General features: G+C 38.2%; 2 protein-coding genes across 4 annotated transcripts in view; both read right to left on the bottom strand.

Annotated features, from left to right (window-relative positions):
• PHF6 (PHD finger protein 6) overlaps window positions 1–18,454 on the bottom strand; it is a 55,822-nt gene extending 37,368 nt beyond the window's left edge. The window contains exons 1-3 of one of the 3 annotated variants that reach the window (XM_050777325.1): window positions 18,270–18,454; window positions 13,974–14,157; window positions 13,629–13,730 (exon numbers count right to left, since the gene is read on the bottom strand). In XM_050777325.1, the coding sequence (XP_050633282.1) occupies window positions 13,629–13,730; window positions 13,974–14,111 (240 nt within the window). In that variant the 5' untranslated portion in view covers window positions 14,112–14,157; window positions 18,270–18,454. The remainder of the gene's footprint in view (window positions 1–13,628; window positions 13,731–13,973; window positions 14,158–18,269) is intronic. The other 2 variants (XM_050777323.1, XM_050777324.1) reach the window with 2 other exon arrangements.
• The window catches only part of HPRT1 (hypoxanthine phosphoribosyltransferase 1), a 1,139,661-nt gene that overhangs the window by 110,771 nt on the left and 1,002,671 nt on the right, over window positions 1–26,219 (bottom strand). The gene's annotated exons all lie outside the window — the stretch shown is intronic.

Genomic DNA, 26,219 nt, shown 5'->3' with positions numbered 1-26,219 from the left:
GAAAAAAGTTATCTTTAAAAAGTTATGTAACAATGACTTTCAGTGGTTTTGATTAACATATCATAATGTACTGTACCAAGTGAACATTTATAATGAGGCCATTTAACTGTAGATGACATGCCCAAATAGATTCACAACAAGCTAAATCTAAAAAACTGTTCATTTGTTACTTGGTTGCTGGACATCTTGTTCTAAAGTGTTCTCATCCCTCTTTTTATTAATTTGAACATGAAGAACACTTAGCATTCCTAACTTTTGGATTACTCGGCCTCTAAGCAATATTGGTGTATCAAGAGGCTAATATAAATTCCAATAAAATTTCTTACATTTCTCTAAGCAAGTCAAACACTCACACTCTCATTCAAGCTATCATTTTGAAAATATTCACATATAAGTCAGAAACAGAAACAGTCTTGCTACAGCTGTTTCCCAGAAAACATGAGGGTCAGTGCCCACTATTGATACAAGAAATACCCCTTTCTTCCTTAAATAAATATAGAAACTTCAAAGTATTACTGTAAAAAGAAATACTATGCCAAATTATCAAGAAGGCAAAGCTTTTGCATGGCTTATAAATTCTTAAGGAGGTAGAGCATTTGAACTGTTGCTTAATTACAAAGTTCTATTATATTAAAGAAATTTTAGAAAACACAAAAGAGCACAAAGAAAATTTTTAAATCACTCATACTCACCAAGCAGAGATGCCTCACGGTATTACAATGCTTACGTGAAACGTAATTCTACACATGCTATTTTGCAATCTATTTTTTTAAAGCATCAAACACTATCCCACTTCACTAAGAACTTTAGGGAAAGTAGTTTATCTTGAAACTTACATCTAAAACAGGTTTAGATGGGTACATTTTGAAAAAAAATTATTAAATTCAATTAGCAAGCAAAACTGAAAAGAGAGGTGCATATTGAGCTCAACATTGACAAGATACAGTTAAGATGGGCACTCTTGTATACAGCTGGAAATTGGTACATACTCTCTAGAATGCAATTTGCCTGATTTAACAAGGTTTTTTTTAAAATTTGTATTCTCTAAGCCAGTAATTTTACTCTATAAATCTAGTCTAAAAATTAATCAGACTCAAGCAATTAATGCACAAGCACATTCATTGTAGAATTATTTAGAACAGTCTAAAATGTAAAACCACCTATCAACAACTGAAAAACGTTTAGGGTCGGGCGCAGTGGCTCATGCCTGTAATCCCAGCACTTTGGGAGGCTAAGGCAGGCACATCACCTGAAGTTGGGAGTTCGAGACCAGCCTGACCAACACGGAGAAACCCCGTCTCAACTAAAAATACAAAATTAGCCGGGTGTGGTGGTGCATGCCTGTAATCCCAGCTACTCGGGAGGCTGAGGCAGGAGAATCAGTTGAACCCAGAAGGCGAAGGTTGTGGTGAGCCGAGATTGCACCACTGCACTCCAGCCTGGGCAAAAAGAGTGAAAGTCCATCTCAAAAAAAAAAAAAAAAAAAAAAAAAAAAAAAAAAAAAAGAAAGAAAGAAAAGAAAAAGAAAAAGAAAAATGTTTAAATAAATTATACACACGAGAAAATGTTCTACAGCCATTCTTTTCAAATAAATTGGAATGGCACAGGAAGATCTATGTGTCATGTTAAGTTAAAAAAATGAGGCAGAATACAAAACTATGTGAATTATGAACCCAACTATGTTTATAACATAGATTCTTTAAAACAGGTAGAAGTAAAAACAGCAAAATGCTAAGTGGCTATCTCTGGGTGGCTGGTTTTCTTTATAATGCCCTGTATTTTGATTTTTCTACAATGGGCAAAAGTACTTTCATATGCAAAAATATTATTTAAAAAACAAATTAGGAAAACTCTAGTAAATGCTTTCAATACCCATCTCTCAGTCTGGTGAGAATAAGATGGGAACCAAAAACCCAAAATATACCAAAATAGTTTTTGGCTGGTTATAAATTTAAATCTGCCCAAAGTAACTGGTTTTAAGCTGCTATGGTGAAACAAATGCATTTTGCAAATAACCAGTTAACTATAGCAACTCAAGACAGGTAATTTTTTTAAAGCTTACTTTACTTTTATAGTCAGTTTCACTCAAGAAAGAGAAGAAAGAGGAAGACATATCAATAAAAAATATTTTCAGAGTGGAAACTTCTTTACAAGGTTAGGAGTTGGAATTTTGCTAACTTAGAATTCACAAGACCTATTTTATGCAGCATTCACATATAAGCAGTCGAATTTCCGGCAAGGTGCTAACAAAATAGCAAAAATTATCCATAATATAACCAAAATACAATGTTTACATTTGCTTGCTTACCTATGAATACAAAAAGGGAAACTTATCTTAGTCTACCATGCTATATTCCAACCTCTAAAACAATCCTTTTTCTCTAAACTCCTATGGGACTTAACAGATACATATATATATAAACTGTTCATTTTGGCGCTTACCATTTTACTCCATTATATGGCTAATTATCTTTATAAATACATAAATTTTATCAATCAATTCATTCTAGACAGAATTTATTTTTGAAGACTAACACTGTGCCTTACAAAGTAGTGCTCAGTAAGTATGTCACTGCAAACATACTCTATTATTGAAGATTTTAATCTTACGGCATATTTTTTCTCATTCATGTTTCTAATACCTGCAGATTTAACATAATTATCTTCAGCTACTTCTAAAAATATTTAAACATTCTGATCTAGGACTGGGAATGGTGAAATTGGGGAGATCAATCCAGTTGGAGGAGCACAGAATCAACAGCGGCAAGAATGTTTCAGAGAAAAGATTAGCCCCACTAGAAACAAGGTTGAGAACTAAGATGAGATAAAAAGAAAAATTAAAGGAGCTGAGAAACCAGATAGGTGGCTAGTCCAGTTTAAAAAATGTTACAGGAAATAAAAATAAAACAGAGGTGTTCCCTAGAAAAATGTGAAATAACTGGAAAATGGGGACCCCTCTACCACAAGGCACCTGGTTGGTTATACCCTAATAATGGCTCCAGTATCTCCCTTTACACAAAACATTTGCTCTCCAATCTACCACAGTCCCTACTGGGGCTTCAGCAAAATGACTGTCAACTGCCATGTACCATCATGCTTACACAGTATCCATGGTTTCCTTAAACGTGGGAAAATGAAAGTTAACCTGACAGAAACGTGTTTTTCAAGAACAATGGAAGCTCTCTCCCCCAATCCCCCCAAAAAAGGCCTGCTCCGTGTATCAAACATTCTGTTGAGGGCTAATTTCCTGCCCCCATCATAGGCATACATGTTAATTCTCAGCTTATCCTGCTTGTATCCTGATTTCAAGTTCTTGATTTAGATAGAGGTGAAAATTTCTTCATTAACAATGATTTTTCTTTTACTCTCCTATTCAGTTTGCTACCTAGTCGACCTAGCAAACCTTAGTAATTAATTAACAGCTTCAAATTAGGGATACTGGAAAAAGAGGCCCTGTCTTATTACAGATATTTGCACGGCATCTCTATAAGCTACACTAACTTAAGGTTAAATTGTGCAACATAAGCAGAGTCTCAAGGAGCTGACCCACTGACGAAAGAGGAACTAAGTCACGCATGAGAGGAGACACAAGGAACTAAATGGACTGAGACTTAGCTAATGTCGGGTAGGAGCCAGAGGCTGGGACATACCTGCTCCTCAGTCAACTTAACCAGGACAGGACTGAAATTCAGTTTGCAAAAAGAAGTCTTAAAGAGCACAAGGCAAAATACTGCTTTCTCAGTAACTATAGGGGAGTAAAATGAAAATGAGATTGTCAACTTCTACCATAGGCTCTTGGGGAAAAGCTGGAACCTAATGGTCAGACAGAGCCATAGGGAACTGAGGGAGGAAAGGCTGCCTGCAACTTAGATTTGTCCAGCTTCATCGCCCTATAATATGTCTGTCAGTAACTGACTACCAGTGTATAGACAAACATTCTCACAGCCAAGCAGTCAACTGTTCTCAAGAAATCTGCTCCAAGAAAACTGCTACGAATACACAGACAAGGCAAAGGAGGGTACAAAAAGAGGTCACGTTCTTGAGCCTGTAGGCAAAGAAAAAAAAAATGCCAAAAGCTCTTGGAGTAGGGAACACTGTACCGAGGATATTTTCACAGGAGATATGAGCCAAAAACAAAGTGAGAGCAGCTTACCTTACGCAGGTGCTTGACTTTTGGTTTTGTTTTTAATAACAGATAATATTACCCCCAATAAATACTAGAAAGTGACAGTACAGTTGGGGCAAGTTTTCAGAGATGCACCCAAAAATGCTCCTTAACTCCAGCTTCATTGCTTTATTTATAGTAATACCTCACATATCCAAATAACTAGACAACAGAATGGCTCTGAATTATCTGGTTAACTGCTGTTTTAGTTTTTATTTGTTAAATTTATGTGTTAAAAATTCTTTAAAAAGTGCCACTTCATGGGAGGGTGGAATATGAACTTAAAACTGTTTGTATGATCCTTTAGTTACTATTTGTTAAAAACAGCATTTTGAAGGAGGTCTCATAAAAACACAAACTTAACACTACTTTTAAGGTTTAAATGGAAAGCCAGAAAACAACAGTGAAATCTGAAAGCTGTCAGTCATTGAAAAGTGACAAGTTGCTTGAAAAACAGATTAGGACCTTAAATTCCAGGTACTTCTAAAAAATAGGGCCACTGAAAAGTACTCGTTAAATTTTTACTAGATTTAACAGGCTAAATCTAAGCAGTTACTGAATAGGTTATTTCAGATGTCTTGGAAATGGGAGGGAAATGAACTAAGCCTTAACCTCATCTCCTGACCTTGCTCAGAATAACACACTCCAACTCTACCCAACTTTCTGCATCATGACCGACGAGGAATATAAATTCTCTTATTGGAGTTTCTGAAGTTTCTTTTTGTGTATTGAAAGATTCAGACAGACATTTTCTGAGCTCAGATTTTTATGTCCAAGCTTTTCTCGGGTATGGGTTTTTCCAGCTGAGGGTACTCTAAACTGCTCTGCCGCTTGCTATATTTAGTCTGTGAAGAACACCTCGTCCACATCTATGCTCAAATAAGTACCGAGATAGCCCCCAAAACCAAGAATATGTTTTGTTTATATTATTGGTTTTGGATCTCCTCCATTAGCAAAAATAAATGAGGATTTTCTAATGAAATTACTTGACAGTATTCCCAATTGCCAAAAAGTATTAAATGGAGGCAAATAAAAAAATTGTGTATTAAAAAAAATTTATTCAGTAATAGCCAAAGACGCAATTTTCTCCACCACTACACTTCCAAGTTTCTCTTTGACCTTACATTCATTCTCTTTATCACCTCAAAAGTAAAGCAAAGTTCATTTTAATATAAATGACTGGTAAAATATCTGCATACATTAAAATTAATCTGCATGCCATAATTGGAGCTTTTAAAAAAATTCACATTTATATGAATATATTCACAATGCATGTACACTAAGGTACACAGATGACAATGAGGCCACTGAACAAATCTTCAGGAAGAAAATTTACCTCTTTTCCTCCCTACAGAAGGCAACCTGTGGGCCTAATCCATGGGATTTACAAACTTTATTTGTAAATATTTTTATTTACATTTTTTTACAATTAAAGTAAAAATATTTTTATTTACAAAAAACTTTGTTTTTTGTAAATAAAAAGTTTAATTAAAACACGGCCACGCTCATTTCTTTGTGTATTGTCTGTGATTTCAACTGAGACTACATAGCTTGCGAAACCTTAAATATTGTCTGGTCCTTTACAGAAAGTTTGCCAACCCCTGACCCAAGGCAATGGTCCATAACCAGCATTGTTCATCAAAAATCACCTGGGAGGCCGGGCATGGTGGCTCACGCCTGTAATCCCAGCACTTTGGGAGGCCAAGGCGGGCGGATCACGAGGTCAGGAAATCGAGACCATCCTGGCCAACATGGTGAAACCCCCAACCCCATCTCTACTAAAAATACAAAAATTAGCTGGGCGTGCTGGTGCGTGCCTGTAATCCCAGTTACTCAGGAGGCTGAGGCAGGAGAATCGCTTGAACCAGGGAGATGGAGGTTGCAGTAAGCCAAGATCACACAACTGCACTCCACCCTGGCGACAGAGTGAGACTCCGTCTAAAAAAAAAAAAAAAAAAAATCTGGGAATCTTTTTCAAAAGATACCTGTCTGCAGCACAACCCAACCCTCACCCCTGCCCCTTTTCTGATTTAGTAGAGTTGGTTAGCTACCACTGCTCTAAGGATTTAGTAGCACCAAGAGTCATCTAGAATCTTCAGCTTCTGTGATTGCAGAAAGCAAAGTGGCAGCATTCTATACAATGTGGGTATTCCATTTTGCCCCTACTGAATGCTAAGTAAATCACACAATCTACTATAAATAGCACTGGCATTTAATACTTACTTAATATTTTTTGACCACTTCCTCCTCCTTGAAACTCTTCATCTTTGACTTCCATAGCTTCCCTCTCCTGGAGGAACACATTTCAACTCTCATTTTCTATGGAGTCTTCTGACTTCTCATAATTAATTGTGATCCTCTTTCCCAGCTCTCCTGTGTCATTCTTTACATACTTCTAAGGCTAAACCATATTTATTCATGTTTACATTCAAAGTACCTAGCATTGTGCTGGTAGAAAGTGGGCACTCAAGTATTTGATAAACAGGTAAATTCTAAACTCTATATTGTATGGGAACTTGACTAATACCCAAGGAAACAATAAACACAAAACTATACTGAGGGAGCGAAGGCTGAAAAAACATGAAAACTCTCATGTTTGAGGCACACACAGCTCTCTATACTCTCTGGAAAAAAATAACCAACCTGATTTTTCCCTCTAAATTACTCTCCTCCCTTTTCAAACCGCTCAAGTTGCAAACAACACTAAAACACTAATTAACCAAAACAGAGGAATTTTGTGCTACACCATGACTTCCCTAGTCAATTTATACCTAGCCTGTTATTAAGGCTTCACACTATTATCCAGCTGAAGCCCTTTCTATCTTCAAAGTCCACCAACAATGAGTGCCCACTTATTTATTAGAACACTATTGAGCACAAAGAAGACATCAAGCACCATATGAAGAGTTTTCTATGCATTATCCCCATGTCATGCTAGGCTGGGCAAAGAGAATACAGTCTTACTCTCACAGAGTCAACAATACAGTGGAGAAGAAAGGCTTGCACATGTGTATCAAATACAATGCATACTGTGTTATGCTATATGACAGAAACAAAGTGTGAAGCTTGAGCTGGATCTCAAAAAGTGATAGAACTTTTAAGAGGCAGCTAGGAGGAAAAAAGAGCCGCAAGCAGAGGTGAAAATCAGTATGTGCACCGCAATGGGGTCAGAGACAGGATGCCTGGAAAACCCAGAGGAGAGAGAATGAGATAAGGATGGAAAAAGTGGGTTAAGACAAGACTTCTGAATGGCAGGCTGAGGCCTCTGGACATTGTATTGTATGCAGTAAGAAATCATGAAAGGTTTCCAGTTAGGGAGTGGCATTAGCTTTTAAAAGCAGAGATCAGGTAACTATCAGTAGTATGCTGGAAGGGTGGGAGGAGCAAGACTGGACATAGGGTGGCATTAAGAAAGAAAAGGCAGACATCCCACAAATAGGACTGACATGACTGATATGGAAGAAGGAAGAGTTGATGGTAAAGGATTCAGAAAGAGAATCAGGTTTGGGGAGGGGCGGGTGATGAACTGGTTTAGACAGGTTGAGTTTAACATACCTGCAGAACATCTATGTAGAGTAGACAAATATGCTGCCATCATTATACTTCATTCTTCACAGTGACTATTGTGTATCACCTGTCTCCTGAAAAATCCTGCTTTTACCCTTCCCCATCCCTTCCTATCTGAGTTGAAATTCCTCTCTAATGCTGGAAGCCCCTGCAATCATCCCACCTTACTCAACTGGGATGGGTCTCAAAGACCTATTCTGGTATGGCTAACCTATTAATATTTCCTAGACTCATTCCATTTTTTAAATCTTACCAGCTCTAGGAAGCAGTCTGAACTATCTCAACAGGTAAGACTCCTCCCAGACAGAAGACACCCTGTTCTTTAAAATGCTAAGTACTACACTGGTACTGAATAAATAACAAAGTGAAGACTATGTGGAAATCGTCTTTTTATTTTCAGAGGCTACAAATATATGTGGAGGGTAATATCACAATATTCTTACATAGGATGTGTATAGGGTTTTTGTCCTAAAAATTAACAAGATATTACTACTTAATAGAACATATTAATGGGAGTCTGATTATGTCCTAAATTCAGTACTATTTCCATCTTTATTAGAAAACTGCTAAGCTGTAATCATTGTTTCTTTAAATGCGATTTTGGAGTGTAGCTTAAAAGACAGTCTAGCGTAACCTGGTGATTAGGAGTTCTGGCTTGGGAGTCAACTGACCCTGGATTCAAATCCCAGCTCTGCCACTTACTAGCTACAGTCAGGTTACTTAACTCATCTGAGCCTCAATTTCCTCACATGTAAGATGAGAATACTTCCCTATCTCACAACATGATTATAAGCATTAAAAAGGATCATATAATTTAAAAACTTAGCCCAGTCCCTAGCACACGTTAAGTGTCTAACAAATGTTAGCTATTTCTACTACTAGAAAAAGCAGGAAAACTGTTCAGAGGATTTCATAAGACATGAGTAAAATTTAGTTTGAAAACAGGGAACGTTTAGGAGTGACCTGAGGACAGTCATCAAGTATATAAAGGGTTTTTTAATAAGGAAAAAAAAAAACCCAAATATTTATTTAATGGAAGGAGACAGATCTAAAATGGCTTTAAATTAAGAGAAATACTTAATTTATACAGAAGGATGAATTTCTCAACTCTGAGGAGTGTTATATATTACTGGTCTTGTTTCAGGTTACTTGGGTAGAATCACAATTTTTTGATATATTTAAGAACAGGGCAAATTTTTCTTTTTTTTTTTTTTTTTTTTTAAAGAGAGGACCTCACTCTATCACCTAGGCTAGATGGATATAGTGGCACAATCATAGCTCGCTCACCAGAGCCTTGAACTCCTGAGCTTATGCAATCCTCCCACCTCAGCCTCTTGAGTAGCTAGGTCTACAGGAACACACCACATTTCAAAATTTTTATATTTTTTTGTAGAGATAGGGGTCTCGCTTTGTTGTCCAGGCTGGTCTTCAACTCCTGGCCTCAAGCAATCCTCCCAGTCGGCCTCCCAAAGCACTGGGATTACATGTGTCAGCCAATCCTCAGGCCAAAGATCTTATCTTGAGTGGCTTGTAGGAAATCTTGCATAGGGGTAAGAAAGGTGAACTAAATGGCCTTCTGAACTCTTTTCTCTTCTTGTAATCTGTGATCTAATCTGACACCGGTACCAATTAGAATAACAGCTATCTGCAGAGGCAGGCGGATCACCTGAGGTCAGGAATTTGAGATCGGCCTGCCCAACATGGTGAAACCCTATCTCTTCTAAAAATACAAAAAATTAGCTGGGCATGGTGGTAGGTGCCTATAATCGCAGCCACTTGGGAAGCTGAGGCAGGGGAATTGCTTGAACCTGGGAGGTGGAGTTGCAGTTAGCTGAGATCACGTCACTGCACTCCAGCCTGGGCAACAAGAGCGAAACTCCATCAAAAAAAAAAAAAAAAAAAGCTATCCAATGTAGATACCCTTAGTAATCTCACCAGCTAGCTTCATCCAGAAACAGTAAATTCTTCAAATATCCTTCTCTCAAGTATCTCCTTAAACAAATTCAAAAAAGCAGTGATAACTCATAATTTTACTTGGAAATTTACATTTCTTGGCTAGATGACTGGAGAGTAAGAATAGATGGTACAGATGTGGTATCTCCATATGGCTTCAGTAGAAACTGGGAATCATACTGGAAAAATATATATCTGTCTAAATTGAAAAAACAGGGCATCAAATCATAAAAGCCTTAGTATTCTGGCAAATTTTTCCTGGTCCATCTTGGTGCTATATAATGAAAGATGGTGTCAAGGAGATGAAAATGTTCATGCAGAATGGCTTTCCGCCTTTGATCCTTGTGGCTGACATGAACCTTGGAAAATTGCTTGTGGCAGCAAGAACATAAAAACCATACACACGCACCTCCTGCTCTACTGAGCCCTCTCATCCTCAACTCTGACCCACCTGGCTGTTGATACATACACTTTAACCTCAAGCCCTAGCCTCCTTATCTCTGTTCTTTTCTTTGGGGCAAGCAAGCAACTTTGGAGTCAACACCAGGTACAGACTGAAATTTGTCTTGAAAGCACAGAGGGGTCCAGTTTTCGATGATTTTCAATGAGTGTTCATGACTTACTTTTCACCTAGAAATCCAGATGAACAGGAGCCAGAGCAAACAGGCTCACAGGCTCACAGGATAAAATGCCTTCAAAAGTCAATTAGAGGCCGGGCATGGTGGCGCATGCCTGTAATCCCAGCACTTTGGGAGATCGAGGCGGGTGGATCACCTGAGGTCAGGAGTTCGCGACCAGCCTGACTAACATGGTGAAATCCTGTCTCTACTAAATACATAAAAATTAGCCGGGCATGGTGGTGCATGCCTGTAATCCAAGCTACTTGGGAGGCTGAGACAGGAGAATTGCTTGTACGTAGGAGGTGGAGGTTGCAGCGAGCCAAGATCGCGCCATTGCACTCCAGCCTGGGCAACAAGAGCAAAACTCCGTCTCAAAAAAAAAAAAAGTCAATCAGGGAAGCTGATTACCTAGTTTATACTAGTTTATATGTAGTTTATCTAGTTACATAAAGCTTTTCACTCTTTTTTTTCCCCCTCCTATTTGATTGATAGCCCTTTTATTGCTTAGACAAATTGACACAGGGAATAGTAGAGAATAAAACCTAAACCTAGAATTTTGGTTACCTGATAGCACATCACGTAAAAATGATATAATGAAAGCAGCAAAACTGAAGGCTAAAAGGAGTTTCAAAAATTATTTCAAACCTAAACGTGTAAATGTTACACTCCTATCCCCTATATAAGTTGTTTAAACTGTGACATTCTAAGGGAAGGAAACGGAGCAAAAGTTCTTCCCTTCTGCCAGTACTCCTCAGTGCTCATGCCTGTAATCTCAGCACTTTGGGAGGCCGAGGCGGAGAGATGGTCTGAAGTCAGTTCAAGACCAGCATGGCCAACGTGGCGACACCCTGTCTCTATTAAAAATAAAAAACATTTTAAAAATTAGCCAGGCATGGTGACACACACCTGTAGTCCCAGCTACTCGGGAGGCTGAGGCAGGAGAATTGCTTGAACACAGTGGAGGTTGCAGTGAGCCAAGATCGCACCACTGCACTCCAGCCTGGGCAACAGAGCAAGACTCCATCTCAAAAACAAACAAGCAAACAAACAAAAACAATAACTATAAGTGGTGGCTACTATTTATCAAGTCCTAATCATGTGCCCAGCACCACCTTAAATCCTATATACTTCCTCTTTTAATTCTGGCAATAATTCTGGGAGGCAAGTACTGTCATTATCTATCCCCTTTTGCAGGTGAGGAAAACATGGCCTGGAGAAGTAAATAACTTACTCAGGATCACTTAGCTAGTAAAGGACAGAGCTGGGATTCAAACTCAAATCTGTTACTAAAGCATGTGTTCTCAATTCCCAGTATTGTTCCATTCCCTAGATCAAGGAACAAGTTTCATTATTTATAACACACTACACTTGGGGAAGAAATTATCTCCCTACACTATAACACTAAAAATTAATCAAAACAATTTATAATAGTAAAACTCGTACAAAGTTCTGATGCTTCAACAAATAGGTCCAAATATATTAAATCTCCATTGAACTTAGCAATATTGACAGATGTGTGCTGTTGCTTCACATAACATGTAACACTAAGCATTGCATTTGTTAATAATGTTTCAACATTAGGGACCAAAACTGCTTTTGTTCTGACTATAGGAGCTGTGTCAAGTGACAAAATGCTAACGAGTCAAGATACAGAAATATTTTCCAGGGATATTCATAATGTCAAGCAATAAATAAAGGGGTAATAAGGTTTACAGCACAATCACTTTCAAGTAAGTATCATTCTTTTTTATATCTGCATTTGTTTTAAGGACTAGGAAATAAAAACATAGTGCTATAGTTCTCAGAAATCAGCACAGTAACATGAAGAAACCTAAAACCATCAAATAAAATTCACATTTAAAAAACAGGGCTTTCTAGGCTGGGCACGGAGGCTCACGCCTGTAATCCCAGCACTTTGGGAGGCCGAAGTGGGCAAATCACCTAAGGTCTACAGTTCAAGACCAGCCTGACCAACATGGTGAAACACCGTCTCTACTAAAAATACAAAATTCGCCAGACATGGTGGCGCATGCCTGTAATCCCAGCTGCTTGGGAGGCTGAGGCAGGAGAATCACTTGAACCAAGGAGGCAGAGGTTGCCATGAGCCAAGACTGCGCCACTGCATTCCAGCCTAGACAACAAGAGTGAAACTGTCTCAAAAAAAAAAAGATAGAAAAAAGAAAAACAAAACAAAACGGAGCTTTCTATTACTATCTACAGTTTTTAGGATGGGGAAGATAAACATTTTCATAATTAAGGTCTCACTACAACAAAAATGGTCTGACCTCTGAATTCTCATTTGTACTAATACTGATACTAGGATTTGAGACTATCCTAAAGCAAATCTCAAATGTCATCTTTGAATCCATATTTCTTCATATTGCTTTTTATGTAAAACTATTAATAGAAGACTACTTTTCAAAACATATCATTCCTGATCATCAAAATGATAGCCCCCCCCTTCCCATTACCATTTCATCCAAAAACTACCATCTCAGAGTCTTTGTGAAATAAGAGGTTATGTAGTAACTACAAACACAGTTATATGTTTGGCAAAACCTATCTTTTAAAAAATGAAACTGGAGAGCAAAGCTATTAAAGGTACATTTATGGATGTAATTTTAATAAAGGGTTCAAATGAGAAAAATAAAAATAAATCTTCCCATTAATTGTTTCAAAGTAAACCATAATGTGTCATAAGTACCAACTGAGATGACACTACTATTCCAATAGAGCAAGGTAATATCTTACTAATATGGTTATTGGTAGTGAAGACAATTACAGGAACATTACTCTAACACAGCTTCAGAAAAGCTCCTGTGAAATTCACTGAAAGTTATCCAAAGTCATAAATGTTGTGTTATACAGCTGAACTACAATAAAATACTTCATTCGGCAAGAGCTAACACTTTCCTGTTGAGAGGCTACTGTCATCTTCATTTGTAATGACCATAATAACTTTATGATGGAGATGAAAACATATCAGAATTATGAAAAATAAACTTGCATGAAGACTTTAACACAATATATACTCGAATTAACCAAACTGCTTGTTTTCTAAGTAAACAGCCTCCAAAAAGATTTTAATTCTCTTTGAAAAGCAAAAAAAAATTGAATAGTATAAATATTGACTCATTCCTTTTTGTTGAGTGGTAAATAAGATAAACCCGGCCTTGGATTTTGCTGGCTCAGGAAAAAAAAAAAAAAAGCCTGCAATTTAAAAATATACTCAGTTAATAATGCAATACACTCTAAAATAAGCAATTTCCTCTTTAATGAGTTTAAATAATTTTTATTCTCAAGAGGCAGAAATAACAACTTACCAGCTTCGTGCCTCTTTTAATTTCCTTTTGGACATCTTCAATAGAAAATCCACCAAGACTTTCATTATCAGAGTGTGATGATACCAAAGCAGATGAAAAGAGCTATAAATTACATTAAAAAAAAATCAAGGTTCATATATAAATTACAGTAAAACAGTAAATAAGATGTTAAATTTAAATGGTAATTTTCTAGTAAAAATGGCATAGCATCAGTGATAAACCATTTCTTAAAATTTAACTGAGTTTTCTTTGGTTTTTGTTTTTTTTTAGTATTCAGGAACATTCATGTGTTATTAAGATTCTCATGAATCGGTTCAAGGTCTCTGTTACTGCTGGTATACTTACCATGCACTTATGGTGCGCTGCCACCTTCTGGTTTTCAGATATCAGTAACTGTCCACATTCCTTGTCTCTATTTGACTTACAAAAGCCACATTTGCGCTGTCTTGTAGGCCCTTTTTTCTGTTCAACTGAGCTTGACATGATTTTTAAATTGCCTTTAGAATGCCACTTTAAGCCTCAAGAAATGCTACAGAGAATAAAAAGGGCGACAATGTTAATTTTATTTTAAAATCAGTTTATACATATTCATTAAAGCTGTTCAAAATTTGACCTAGGTTTTAATATACACATTTTAAAATATTTATTTAGTACAGACAAATTAAGCCCCTTGAAGCCCCAAGAAATGCTACAGAGAATAAGAAAGGTAACAAAATTCATTTCGTTTTAAAATCAGTTTATACATATTCAAGTAAGTTGTTTAATGTTTGACCTAGGTTTTAATACATACATTTTTAAATGGTTATTTAGTATACATAAATTAACATTAAAATCTAAGATGCCTCCATAATCAATACAGACAGACAGATAGACAGATAGCTAAATGAAGTTTAGAGTAACTGAGAAAAATCAAACCGCTCCCAAATTGGAGGATATGTGAAATAACTGACACTATTTCTGTGCGGATAAAAATGTACAATGTATAATATTAAATTATCACCTGCTGGCATAATTAATGTAAAATATTTTTCGTGTGTAGCTAGTGTGCCCTTTCAAGGAGATAAAGAATTATACCTCTTAAGAACAGGGCAAAAGCTACTAAGGAAACTTCAGAATACTCCGTGGGAACAGAATTCTACAACTGAACAATTTCTCAAAGTTCACATATTGATAAAACAATAAAAGTAAAATGAATTTACCTAACTACGACTTTGATGCACTTTAAAAATTACTTCTGAGTTAAAAAAAAATCAGGTATATGTCTTTAATAAATTACTTTTTGCTATTCTATTCCATTCTCAAGTAAATAAAAAGTTAAGCTTCTAACAGTCTATTTAAAAATGCAAACTTTAAGACCCAATTATTTATAAAACAACCATATTATATGACTCTAAGATTTACTCCAAGCCTGCTTATCAATTAAAGTCACAAACTGATAGTGGTTTTCTAAATGTAGTAACTTCCATACTTAAATTAGTAATATTGTGTAAAGGAAGAAATTTTTTTCTGCATGAGCCTTAAATTTGGTCACATTATAATTATAGGTAGTACAGGGTAGTCAAAAAAAAGGGAAGGAAAGCTGTAACATGAAAGGTTTCAGATTTAGATCATCAATCTTAATATGGATTCCTCAGAAGAAATTTAAAACCAGTTACTTGATTTGTATAGTTTTCCCAAATCAACAGGACTAAGCAGTTCAAGATCCAGGTTGCCACAACACACATCACAATCAAGAAAAATCTCAAACTTTTGTCTTAAAATTAATTTGCTAAATTCTTTCCATTTGTCTATACATTTGAACAGTTTCATAACACTATGTTAAAAAAAATTTTCTAACACTACATTGCAGCTTTCCGAGAAGCATTAGTTCACCAACAAGAACAGTAGCAGTTGTATGCTAGGAAGGTAATATCTACAAACTATTCAGTGCTTTTCAATATAAAATTCAGATAATCAAAATCTAACCTGAAGCTACAAAGAAAACATGTCTTCTCATCCATTTATGTCTAGAATTTTCTTTTAAACACAACTTCAAAGGCCCTGACAGTCTCTGCTTTGATAGGTTTAACAAACTCTTAATGCTATCTATAATTTTAAATATCTCAGTCTTCCAAATGGCAACGGATACTTTACCATAGTACTGTATTCATAGCACTGGCTATAAACTGTGAAACTGATTGAAAACAGGCAGCAAATACTTTTAGGATTAAAGAAAAAAAAAAAGGACATAACAGAGAAACAAAAGAAACAAAAGGGAAGTGTGTTTGCATTTGCTCAGGCAAGTATGTGTTCGGTTGCTTTATCAAGAATATAGCTGCCCAAATTTTTAGAATCAACTATGCAAAATACCAAAATCCATAAACAGCATCAGAATTTGCTATTATATTTGAGTTCTAAATTAGTTTCTTTACTACTGTGCAATGAATAGTAGGCACTCTGAAATCACCATAATAATGTATTCAGCATTACTCCCGGTCATCCTGGCCAGCTGAAAGGATGGCACAGTATAAATCAAATCCCGTACAGACATCTTTAATGTGTAATTTCCAAACAATCCTAGCACTGGCTATAAAACTGGCTTAGGATAAAGAAAATTTCTAGAATGGAAAAAATCACTTCGTATTCTTAAAATTAATTCCGAAATGGCATCCCCAAAATTCTATCTATATTGAATTCTGCCTCTTCCAATTTATAAACAGGCTAATTTCTCATTCTAATTTTGAGAACCTGCTTTTCTAGATATCAAAGACCCCAAAATCTAAAAGAGAAAAAAGGTACACTTTATTTTGCATTCAAAAATATTCTAGTGTATTTTTTTCTGTAATCAGTTTAAATTTAATTTGTAAAGTAACAAGAGCCACAAAAAAAGTGCACCAAACCAATTAAAAACTTTCCCCAATGTGCAATTACTAAATGGATTTTTCCACTAAAATTCAAATAATACATCTGTGCATATCTTGGTAATTTTTTTAGTCTCCTTGTAAAACATGAAGTGGAGAACATCATGGAAACAATGACTCCTAGCAAAAAATGTCTTTATCATAAAAGTACAGATTTTTATCTAATGTTGTCACATTTGTGGTCTCTACTTAAGTAGAATAAGGGCATTCCAAGGACCAATACTAAGGGGTTCATAATGATCCACAGCTATATGGCATTTTAATTTTAGTCTAAAAGGTTTTTCAGGCCATGCAGAGATCAAAGTTTGATGCTTTCACGCAACAATGAAGCCTTTTCTTTAAAAGAAACATCGCATTATGGAAAACACTACAAAGCAGAAATAGAGAGGCAACAATAACAGCGTGTAATACATAATTTAAATGCCTGGAAAAAAAATAAAAGCTAGATTAGTTAAGCTTAAGCAATCAATGCATTTCTGATTTTCCAAGATGCTGTGAAGCACCAAGGTAGAAACAACCTGAAACATCAGAGAGAGCATTCAAGAACCAACTCCAGAGCTCGTTCAATGCCTGGTATCTGAAAAAGCATTTTCACAGAAAAACAAACAAAACAACAAAAACTGCAGTTCCGGAAGATTAAAACATTCCACGCGACAGCAAGTTGAAATATACAAATCAAAATAGATAACAAACGTGATTCCCCAAAGAAGCAGTATTTCTAACAGGAAAGTTACAGTGGACAGAAATAAACGAATAAGATATACCGGAAGGGCACCTGAATTTGGTTGCACGATATTATTACATGCTTCGCACTGCTTTTTGCGGTTATTCAAAAGGAAACTAAAGGAATTTTCCAGTTGTTTCAAACCCAAGGGTAGAGAAATAATTTGAACAGTATAAATAAGACCTGACATTACGTAGTAAGGCGATGAAAATAAAAGGTTTTCTAAAAACAAAAGATTTTCTAACTTCCACGCAGAATATCAAAACGAACAGAAATTGGAAAAGAATATCGTGGTGTTCATCCATATAATGAAAGACAGTACACATAAAGTACCGGATCCTCTCCGTTATTTATTCCCCCAATACACACTAGACTCCAAGATCTCCCTCTAATCAAGCGCTAAAGTCACAAAACTATCTTCCTCTAAAACACTTCAGCAGGTTCCTTTCCGTCGTAAAGTCAGGGTCCCCTAAACGTCCTTTTCCAATCCTCCCGAATCCAGGAAAATATCATCCTACCACTTTCTTTATGCCCCCTCCCCCAAGAGTTAGCCCTCTCACAGTCTTCGTTGTAAGCTTCCCCTTATACCCCAGTTTCACCCCTAATTCCCCCCACCCCGGAGTTTTTCCTCATTCCGTAAGGCTAGCTCTTTTGCCATCCTAACAATCTTCCTCTTACTCTTCCCAAACTGGGAGTCTCCCTCCTTCCCAAATATGTTCTAAGCAACGGCAAAAACTAAAAATTCCCAGTTTTTTCCCTCCTCAAATGTTGCGCCCCCTCCCCCGAAGTCTAGGCGTAAGCCTAACCTCTCCTTCTGTACCTCCAAGGCACTTTCTCAGCAGCCTCTCCGCCAAGCGTCTACAATGAGCGGCGCTTCTGGGGTCCCTGACAATAAAGCGAGACCACCAAGAGTCCCCTTTAACAACGGGCAGGGGCGGCGGCCTGGCCACCGCCATCCTCCTTGTCTTCTCCCGCCGGGCAGAGAATGGGGGGCCCCAGGGTTCCGTGGGGACTCACCGGCAGGGCCCAGAGGCGGACGGCAGGAGAGAAGCGCCAATGAGGGTAAAGAGAAAGAAGTCGGTCTCGGTTCTCCGGCAGTGCCTGAGAGCGGGGCTCTGTCGCCGGAGGTTGTTTCCTTTCATTCGAGGAGAGACGGGCTCGCGGAGCGCCCTTACGTCGCCCCCCTCGCACGCACACGACCCACAGAGCGTTGATACGTCCCGAGCGCGCCGCGGGCCCTGATTGGCCGCAGAGAGGGGGCCGCTGAAGCCGCAGAGACACAGCGCATGTGCAGAAACCACCCCCTGTACGGCTCGAGGCGGCAGGCCCCGCCTCCTGTTCGCGCGCGGACCTTCTATTCTCCGCTCCGCTGCTCCGCCAAGTGTTTGGGGGCAGGATCCGAGGAGATAAAGAGATTCAAAGATATCGCTGTGGGTTGGGCGGAGAAGGGGCAGGGTTGGGACTGGAAACCGTTGGACAGGGGCCCTGGGTAACCAGTTCACAACAGTGATTCACGTAGACAGGCCTTATCCCTTGCACTTGTTCACCGAGGCCTTTTCACATCCATTATTTCATTGTACTCTCGTGGCATCTCTTTCAGGTCCTCCGTTCATTTTATTGCCAGGAAAGACTGAGAAGCTCGTAGTCGAGTCAGCCTGCCTGCATTTCAATCCTTGGGCGAATCGTTTTAACCTTTATACCTTTTTTTTTTTTTTGGTCTTTAAAATGGGGATAAAAATAGTGCCTCACGGGTTTGTGGTAAGGAAGAAATGAAATAATGCAACTAAAGCGTGTTATTAGCATCCCTGGCATATAATAGACTCTCCATAAATGCTGGGATTATCATAATCAGAAATGATAAGGTGATTTTCTTTATAATCTACACATGTAAACCAGACACCTAGACGAGTGCTTTCCTCTTTGGTGTATTGGAGCCATGCTTGGGTTTGAACTCCAGCTCCGCCACTTCTAGCTGTATGACCTTGATTGCTTTGTATTACCTCTCAGTCCCTCAGTTTCATCCTGTCCAAAATGGAGATCATAATGGTATTTGTCTCAAAAGGTAGTTGTGAGAAATGAGATAATACATGTAAATCACACAGAATAATGCCTAGGCATATAGTATGCCCTATGTAAGTGTTAGCTTTTGTTATTTGCTATGGGCTTCACAGACTTTAACAACAACAACAACAAAAGCCTTAACAAACTAGTGAAATTTTAAAGATGCTCTTCAAGAGCCATTTTTCCTGTAGTGGGGGTGGATTTCCACTGTTTTGATCCAGTGCTGTTTCTATACTGTTTCGTCAATCTTTTAACTTTTCTCTGCAATGTCAACTTTAAAGTGTAATTTCCCAAGCAAACAGTGACCATGGTGGTGTGACGTTGAACTCTTCAAATAGGTACCTAATAAGGGTGGACAAATCAGCCATTTAGCTGCAAGGAACCCTTAGCCCTTTTACGCAAGGCCCTATGCTGTGAAAGGGAGTGGCTAAAGATTTACATAAGAAGATCCAGAATGTGTATTCCAAACATTTATGGTGTACAAGAAGACAGGTTTCCCAGCATCATTTTCTACCAGCTTTACACACTTACTGATGCCAGGATGAGACTGACAAAATACAATGCCTAGGCAGTATGCCATCTTTTTAAGTCCCCGCCCCAAATCCCCACATTTTGCTATCTTTTATTCCTTATTCATTATTTCATCCATGCATTCATTTCAACAAACTTTGATTCAATAAACACTTGCAAAACTACTAAGTTCCAAACACAATGGAGACCTAGATCAATACAACTCAAACCCTGCCCTTGAGCTCATGGTCAAAAAGAAGAGACAGCAAGCAGACATATACAGTATGATGTGATAAATGCTATATTAGAGACGTGTGGCTGGTACAGACATCTGCCTATTATGTACAAAGCACTATGCTGAGGTACGACACAACAGTGACTAAGACACAGCCCTTGCCTTCAATTGTTTACAGTCTACCAAGAAAAAGATAAATAGTTACAATAGGAGATAAACTACACTAAGTGCCTTAAAAGGTGGAAAGGAAGTGCAGAGAGAGTTCAGGAGAGGGAGATATCAGTGACTCCAGTTACTTCCAGGCCCCAAGTCTGGTAGCCAGTCCCAATTAGCATGACTGATAGATGCAGCCTGTTATTTCAAGGTCTACAGAAAGGAATCGGATTGTGATAACATGCCCTTAATGCCTGGGGATATAGCATGAGATCTAGTCATCTCTTACTGATTCACCAATACACTCTTACCAACGCTCTTCCAGTTTTTTTCTTCAGGCTCGAGATCTCACTTTTTCCACCTCATTCTCAGCAAAGGCATTAACTTCATGACTTATTTAGCAAGGGGTCATCTGAGCTAAGCTACTTTATCTTATACACCTACCCTCTCATGCTGCCTTCAAGACTCAGAGAAAGAGCTGTCCCGCTTGCTTTCTAAAGCTTTTCAAAGCTGTGCTTTTAATTACATCTTTTCCATGCTCTGGAGAATCCGATTCCCTACTTATTACCTGCTCCAGCAGCATCTACTGCCCTGCTCTCATTTGCCTTCAAACTATGGGATTCATCTCCTTTCACTGCCAGACTGCAATTGCTCCTTTGCCTCCAATTGCTCTCCAATCATTCATTCAGCAGGCATTTACACACATCTTCTGTATGCCAGGTATTATGCCAGACCCTGGAGATTTGAAAAGGAACAAGATATGGCTTCTTATCAAAACACCAAATTGTATACATTAAATATGTACAATTCTTATTTGTCCATTAGATCTCAATAAAGCTGGTGGGGGGCAAACAGATGAAAAAAAAAAAAGGGGGCACAGCTTCTGCCTTCAATAAATTCTCAGTCTAATAAGGAAGAAAAACAGGTGAACAGAATTTTAGTATAATAGGTGAACTGCTATAATAGAATTATCTACCACAGGGATTGGTGGACTCAGTCCAAGAAATACATCACTGGGAGGCAATGTTTTTAGTTGGGTCTTGAAGGACAGGTCAGGGCCCAGAAAAGTCTGTATTTTACATCACAACTTTACAAAAAATATACTCCAAGGCCACAGTTGATCTTTTTGCCAAATTCAACAGCTTTTCTCTATCTTCATTTTTTTTTTTTTAATTGAGACAAGGTCTTGCTCTGTAGGTTGGAATACAGTGGCGTGATCACAGCTCACTGAAGCTTCGACCTCCTGGGCTCAGGTGATCCTCCTACCTCAGCCTCCTGAATAGCTGGGACTAAGGTGCGCAACACCACGCCCAGTTAACTTTTGTACTTTTTTTTGTAGAGACGGGGTTTTGCCATGTTGCCCAGGCTGGTCTGTCTTCATTCTTGATATCTCTGTTACATTTGACATTTTTGGTCATCTACTTGTTCTTAAACTTTCACCTCCCTTGGCTCATAACAACAATGCCCTGACTCTGGCTCTCTGGCTGCTCTTCTTTTCTTTCATAGGTTTCTCTTCTTCTTACTTTATAATATTAACATAAGGCTGACTCTTCCCCAGATACAGTCTTAGACCTATTCCAGGTCTAGTAGTTCTTAAACTTTGGAAGTGAGAAATACCTGGAGAGCTTGTTATAAGTGCAGATTTTTTGGCACTGCCCCCTGGAAATTCTGAAGGTTTGGATCCAAGAATCTGCCTCCTTAAACTACCCAGGTATTCTGATGTAGATCTGTTAAGGACTAAGCATTAAGAAACCCCCCCACCCCGCTTTTTTTTTTTTTTTTAAAGAATTGAGACAGCCCCTTGACTTTCACTACCCTGTAAACCAATGCTTAGCAACCGCAGCTGCTCTGCTTAGATCAGCCCTGCTCTTGACTTCAAATCACGAACTCCAGTACATGCAAATCATCCTCTTCAGCAACTAGGAAGTGACTCCTTTGCCCATTTTCAGTGTTTCTGTATAAGATACCGCTAGCATTTCTGCTCCTCCTTAAACCAACAACTAAATTCACCTACATGTGACCTCCTGATTATAATCAACACCAGTAGATCACTCATGTATTCATTAAATACATCTTGATCACCTACTATGTGTTAGATTAAAAATTGATATGATTCATTTTGGTGTAGTTGGGGAGATGGGCTTGAATCATGTAATCGCATAAACAAATGTAAACTTGCAAACATGACAAATGCAAAAAGAAAATGAAGTATTATGTATTTGCATTTTGTATATTGAATACATTTTGTATTTCTTATTCTTTATTTTTCAAGTGGATGGATTAAGCATTTTAAATGTTCCTGTGGGGGAAAAAAAAGCTATTTATTTGTATGAAATGCTGCATAAGATTCAGATGTCCTGAGTACTAATCACTGGCCTGCCACTAACTAGCAGAGTTTACTTGGGCAATTCATTTGCTGCACTTAGCTTTAATTTACACATCAATTAAATGAGAATTGCAAGGTTGTTATGAGACACAAGAGAGATTATGATGATTGTGAATGTTCTTGTCCCAACAAATATGAAAGATGGTTTTTAAAACTATATCCCTTCACTGTCATATCATCTGATTGATCTACCTACTAGTGTTGGTTCCCAGCGTCTACTTAGTTTTTGTTGCTTATTTTTAAATTTTCACTTACTGTATTGGTGAGGCTTTATAGCATTCTTTTTTTTTTTTTTTTTTCTTTTTTGTTCTTTTTTGAGACAGAGTTTTGCTCTTGTTGCCCAGACTGGAGTGCAATGGCACGATCTCGGCTCACTGCAACTTCTGCCTGCCAGGTTCAAGCCATTCTCCTGCCTCAGCCTCCTGAATAGCTGGGATTACAGGCGCCTGCCACCATGCCTGGCTAATTTTTGTATTTTTAGTAGAGACGGGGTTTCACCATGTTGGTCAGGGTGGTCTCGAACTCCTGACCTCAGGTGATTCACCTGCCTCGGGCTTCTAAAGTGCTGGTATTACAGGCATGAGCCACTGTGTCCAGTCAACGTTCTTAATTCTATCCAGCCGATGGAAATACTCAGGCAACTAATTGAGGAGCTGGGGACTCTGATGGACTTTGTTGTTGATATCTCTTCCTTGTTTAGCAATTTGAGGCTGGGCATGGTATAGACACAGCTCAGGAAACTAGCAACTGTGGCAGGGGAAATGCTTAGAGACACAGCAACATCTCTACAACATTGTTTATTGAGTGCTGAATAAACACAGAAGCTGAACTTAATTTAATATGTTGATGGCAATATTGCAGAAGTAACTAAACTTCCAGTACTGGTGCAATCATGAGTCATTTCAAAAGGAGTTAACTCTGACTGCAGACAATGTATCAGGCACTGCACTCAGTACTTTGTGTATATGGTCTTATTAGATCCTTACAATAGCACTGAGAAGCAGGGAATATTATTAGTCCCATTTCACAGAGGAAGAAACTGTTGAGCAATTAAGTAACTTGCTCAAATTCAAACAACCAGGAAGAGGAAAGACCATGTTTCAGGGCTACATTTGTTTTAGCTCCAGAGCACAAGCTCTTAATCACTGTGCTGTACTACCTCTTATTTACTTGCTCATGTGTTTATTATCTGTCTCCCGACTAGAATGAAGCTCTATTGGAGCAGGAGCTTTGTTTTGTTGTGTTCACTGCTCTATCCTTAGCCCACAGAACTCTGTGCCTGGTTAATAGTAGGCACTTAGTAAATATCTACTGAAGTAAGGCCCTGGAGAGAGAAGGAGAATCTAATGAAGAATGGGGAGAAGTGGAACTTAAATGGAATGAAATCATTTCATGAATTTGTTTATAATTTAGCAGCCTGAGTCCTACCCCAGCGACTCTGGCATATGTGTGAAATGGAGCCCAGCAACTATATATTTAAAACAAGCTCCCCAGGTGAGATCGTGATATACTCAAATATATGAGAACCACTGACCTGCAGCCATCAAAGTGAAAAAAGAAAAAAATAATAACATGGCTGTCTCATCAGTTACATTGAAATGTCCAAGAGACTTCATTCTGATTAATATCATTCTTAGGCATGTATTTTAGTGAGGACCCACACGAAAAACTAGCTTTACCACTGGGTCTCCAGTGAGCCTGAGAACCTTTGTTCCTGTAACCAACAGCCCTATTTTGGTTGTTGGTTAAATAACATGATCAGACAGATATACACTACTCTCAAATATTATAATAATAAGTCTAAAAGGTAGAGTAATTCCATATGGATAAGATTTGTGGGAAGCTAATATTCACAATAGGACATAATTCAGACAGGAAGGCAAAGAATCAAATGGCCTGGACACAAATCCTGGTTTCAGGTTAACTTCTCAGTGTCTTCATTGTCTCATTTGTAAACTAAGGATGCTAGGAGTACCTTTCTCAAGGAGTTTTATAAGAATTGTGTGAGAAACTTACCACAATTTTTGGCTCATAGAGCTCAATAAAAGTTAGCTACAAGAGCTAGTTTATAATCAGCGATACCGAGTGGTTTTTATCTTATTTTACTTAGGAATAGCTAAGTTAATTGTCTCCAGTTTTCCTGATAAGGAGAATAGGAGACAAAGGTCTTTGTTTCTTTTTGGGTTTTTGTTGTTGTTGTTGCTGCTGTTTGTTTATTTGTTTTGAGATGGAGTGTTGCCCTGATGTCCAGACTGGAGTGCAATGGCTCAATCTCGGCTCACTGCAACCTCCGCCTCCCAGGTTCAAGCGATTCTTCTGCCTCAGCCTCCTGAGTAGCTGGGATTACAGGCGCCTGCCACCACACCCAGATAATTTTTGTATTTTTTAGTGGAGACAGGGTTTCATCATATTGGTCAGGCTGGTCTCGAACTCCTGACCTCATAATCCACCCACCTCAGCCTCCCAAAGTGCTGGAATTACAGGCGTGAGCCACCACGCCCCGACTGGGTCTTTGTTTTTTATTCATGCTGTTCTTGCTTCCTAGAACTCCTCTTGCAACATTCTTGGATTAGCTGAGACCTAGTGGCCTTGAAGATTCAGTTCACATGTCAGCATCCAAAAAGCCTTGACCTTATCCTTTGATTAGGTGAAGCTGCCCTCCTCTTTGCTTCCATAGCGCTCTGGCCAGACCTCTATTTCATCACTTACTGTATTATATTTAAATTAAAAGTATTTCATCTGTCTCTCCCACTAGATCTTTGGGAGAAGGGACCATGTCTTATTCTTTTTATATCCCTGGGAGATATCCCTAGCACACTGCCTGTACAATAAATATTTGCTGAACTTTCTCAGATGAACATGTGAGAGATCCGATGGTTACTACTCTTGGAAGAGCTTGTCCTACCTAAGATAGCTGTCCGTACTCTGGGCCTTGGCTCCTGTTCCTCCCTGTTGCCCTTACAGTCATGCAATACAATTTAGCACTTAATTATATATCGTATAACATATATTATTCTCTAATTGCTTCATATGTTAATCCAGCACTTATTTCCTCTTCCTTCAGGCACTAAGAAGTGATTATAAATTGAAAGTGGATGATCCAGCTGTAAGCCACACCCAGCTGTCACTCAACTCTGCTTACTGAATGCCCCAGTACTAGGAATACAACTATTAGTCACCAGAGGTGAGGTGAATGCAGATGAAAAAGTAGCATGATTTAAAACTACTGCCTGCAGCAGTACGTTCACACAGTAGGCACTCAAGAAATATCTGTTGAATGAATAAATGATTTTATAAAAAGAGCAGTGCACTTGGTTAGGCTAGAGATTGGGAGCCCTGGCTTCTACTCAGATTTCTATCACTTCATTTTGAACTTGGAAAGTCATTTCTTGTTTCTGGGACATGCTTTTATATTCTGTAAAATATGAAGGAAGACCAGAAGATCTTTAAAGTCTCTTTCAAGTTTGTTTTCTATTTTTATTTTTATTTTATTTTATTTTTTGAGACAGGGTTTCACTTTTGTTGCCCAGGCTAGAGTGCAATGGCGTGATCTTATCTCACTGCAACATCCACCTCCCAGATTCAAGCCATTCTCCTGCCTCAGCCTCCCAAGTAGCTGGGA

This window comes from Macaca thibetana, chromosome X (assembly GCF_024542745.1).
Source record: "Macaca thibetana thibetana isolate TM-01 chromosome X, ASM2454274v1, whole genome shotgun sequence".
Lineage (NCBI taxonomy): Eukaryota > Metazoa > Chordata > Mammalia > Primates > Cercopithecidae > Macaca > Macaca thibetana.
Note: the sequence above shows the minus strand (reverse complement) of the source record. Positions and strands in the feature narration are given on the sequence as shown.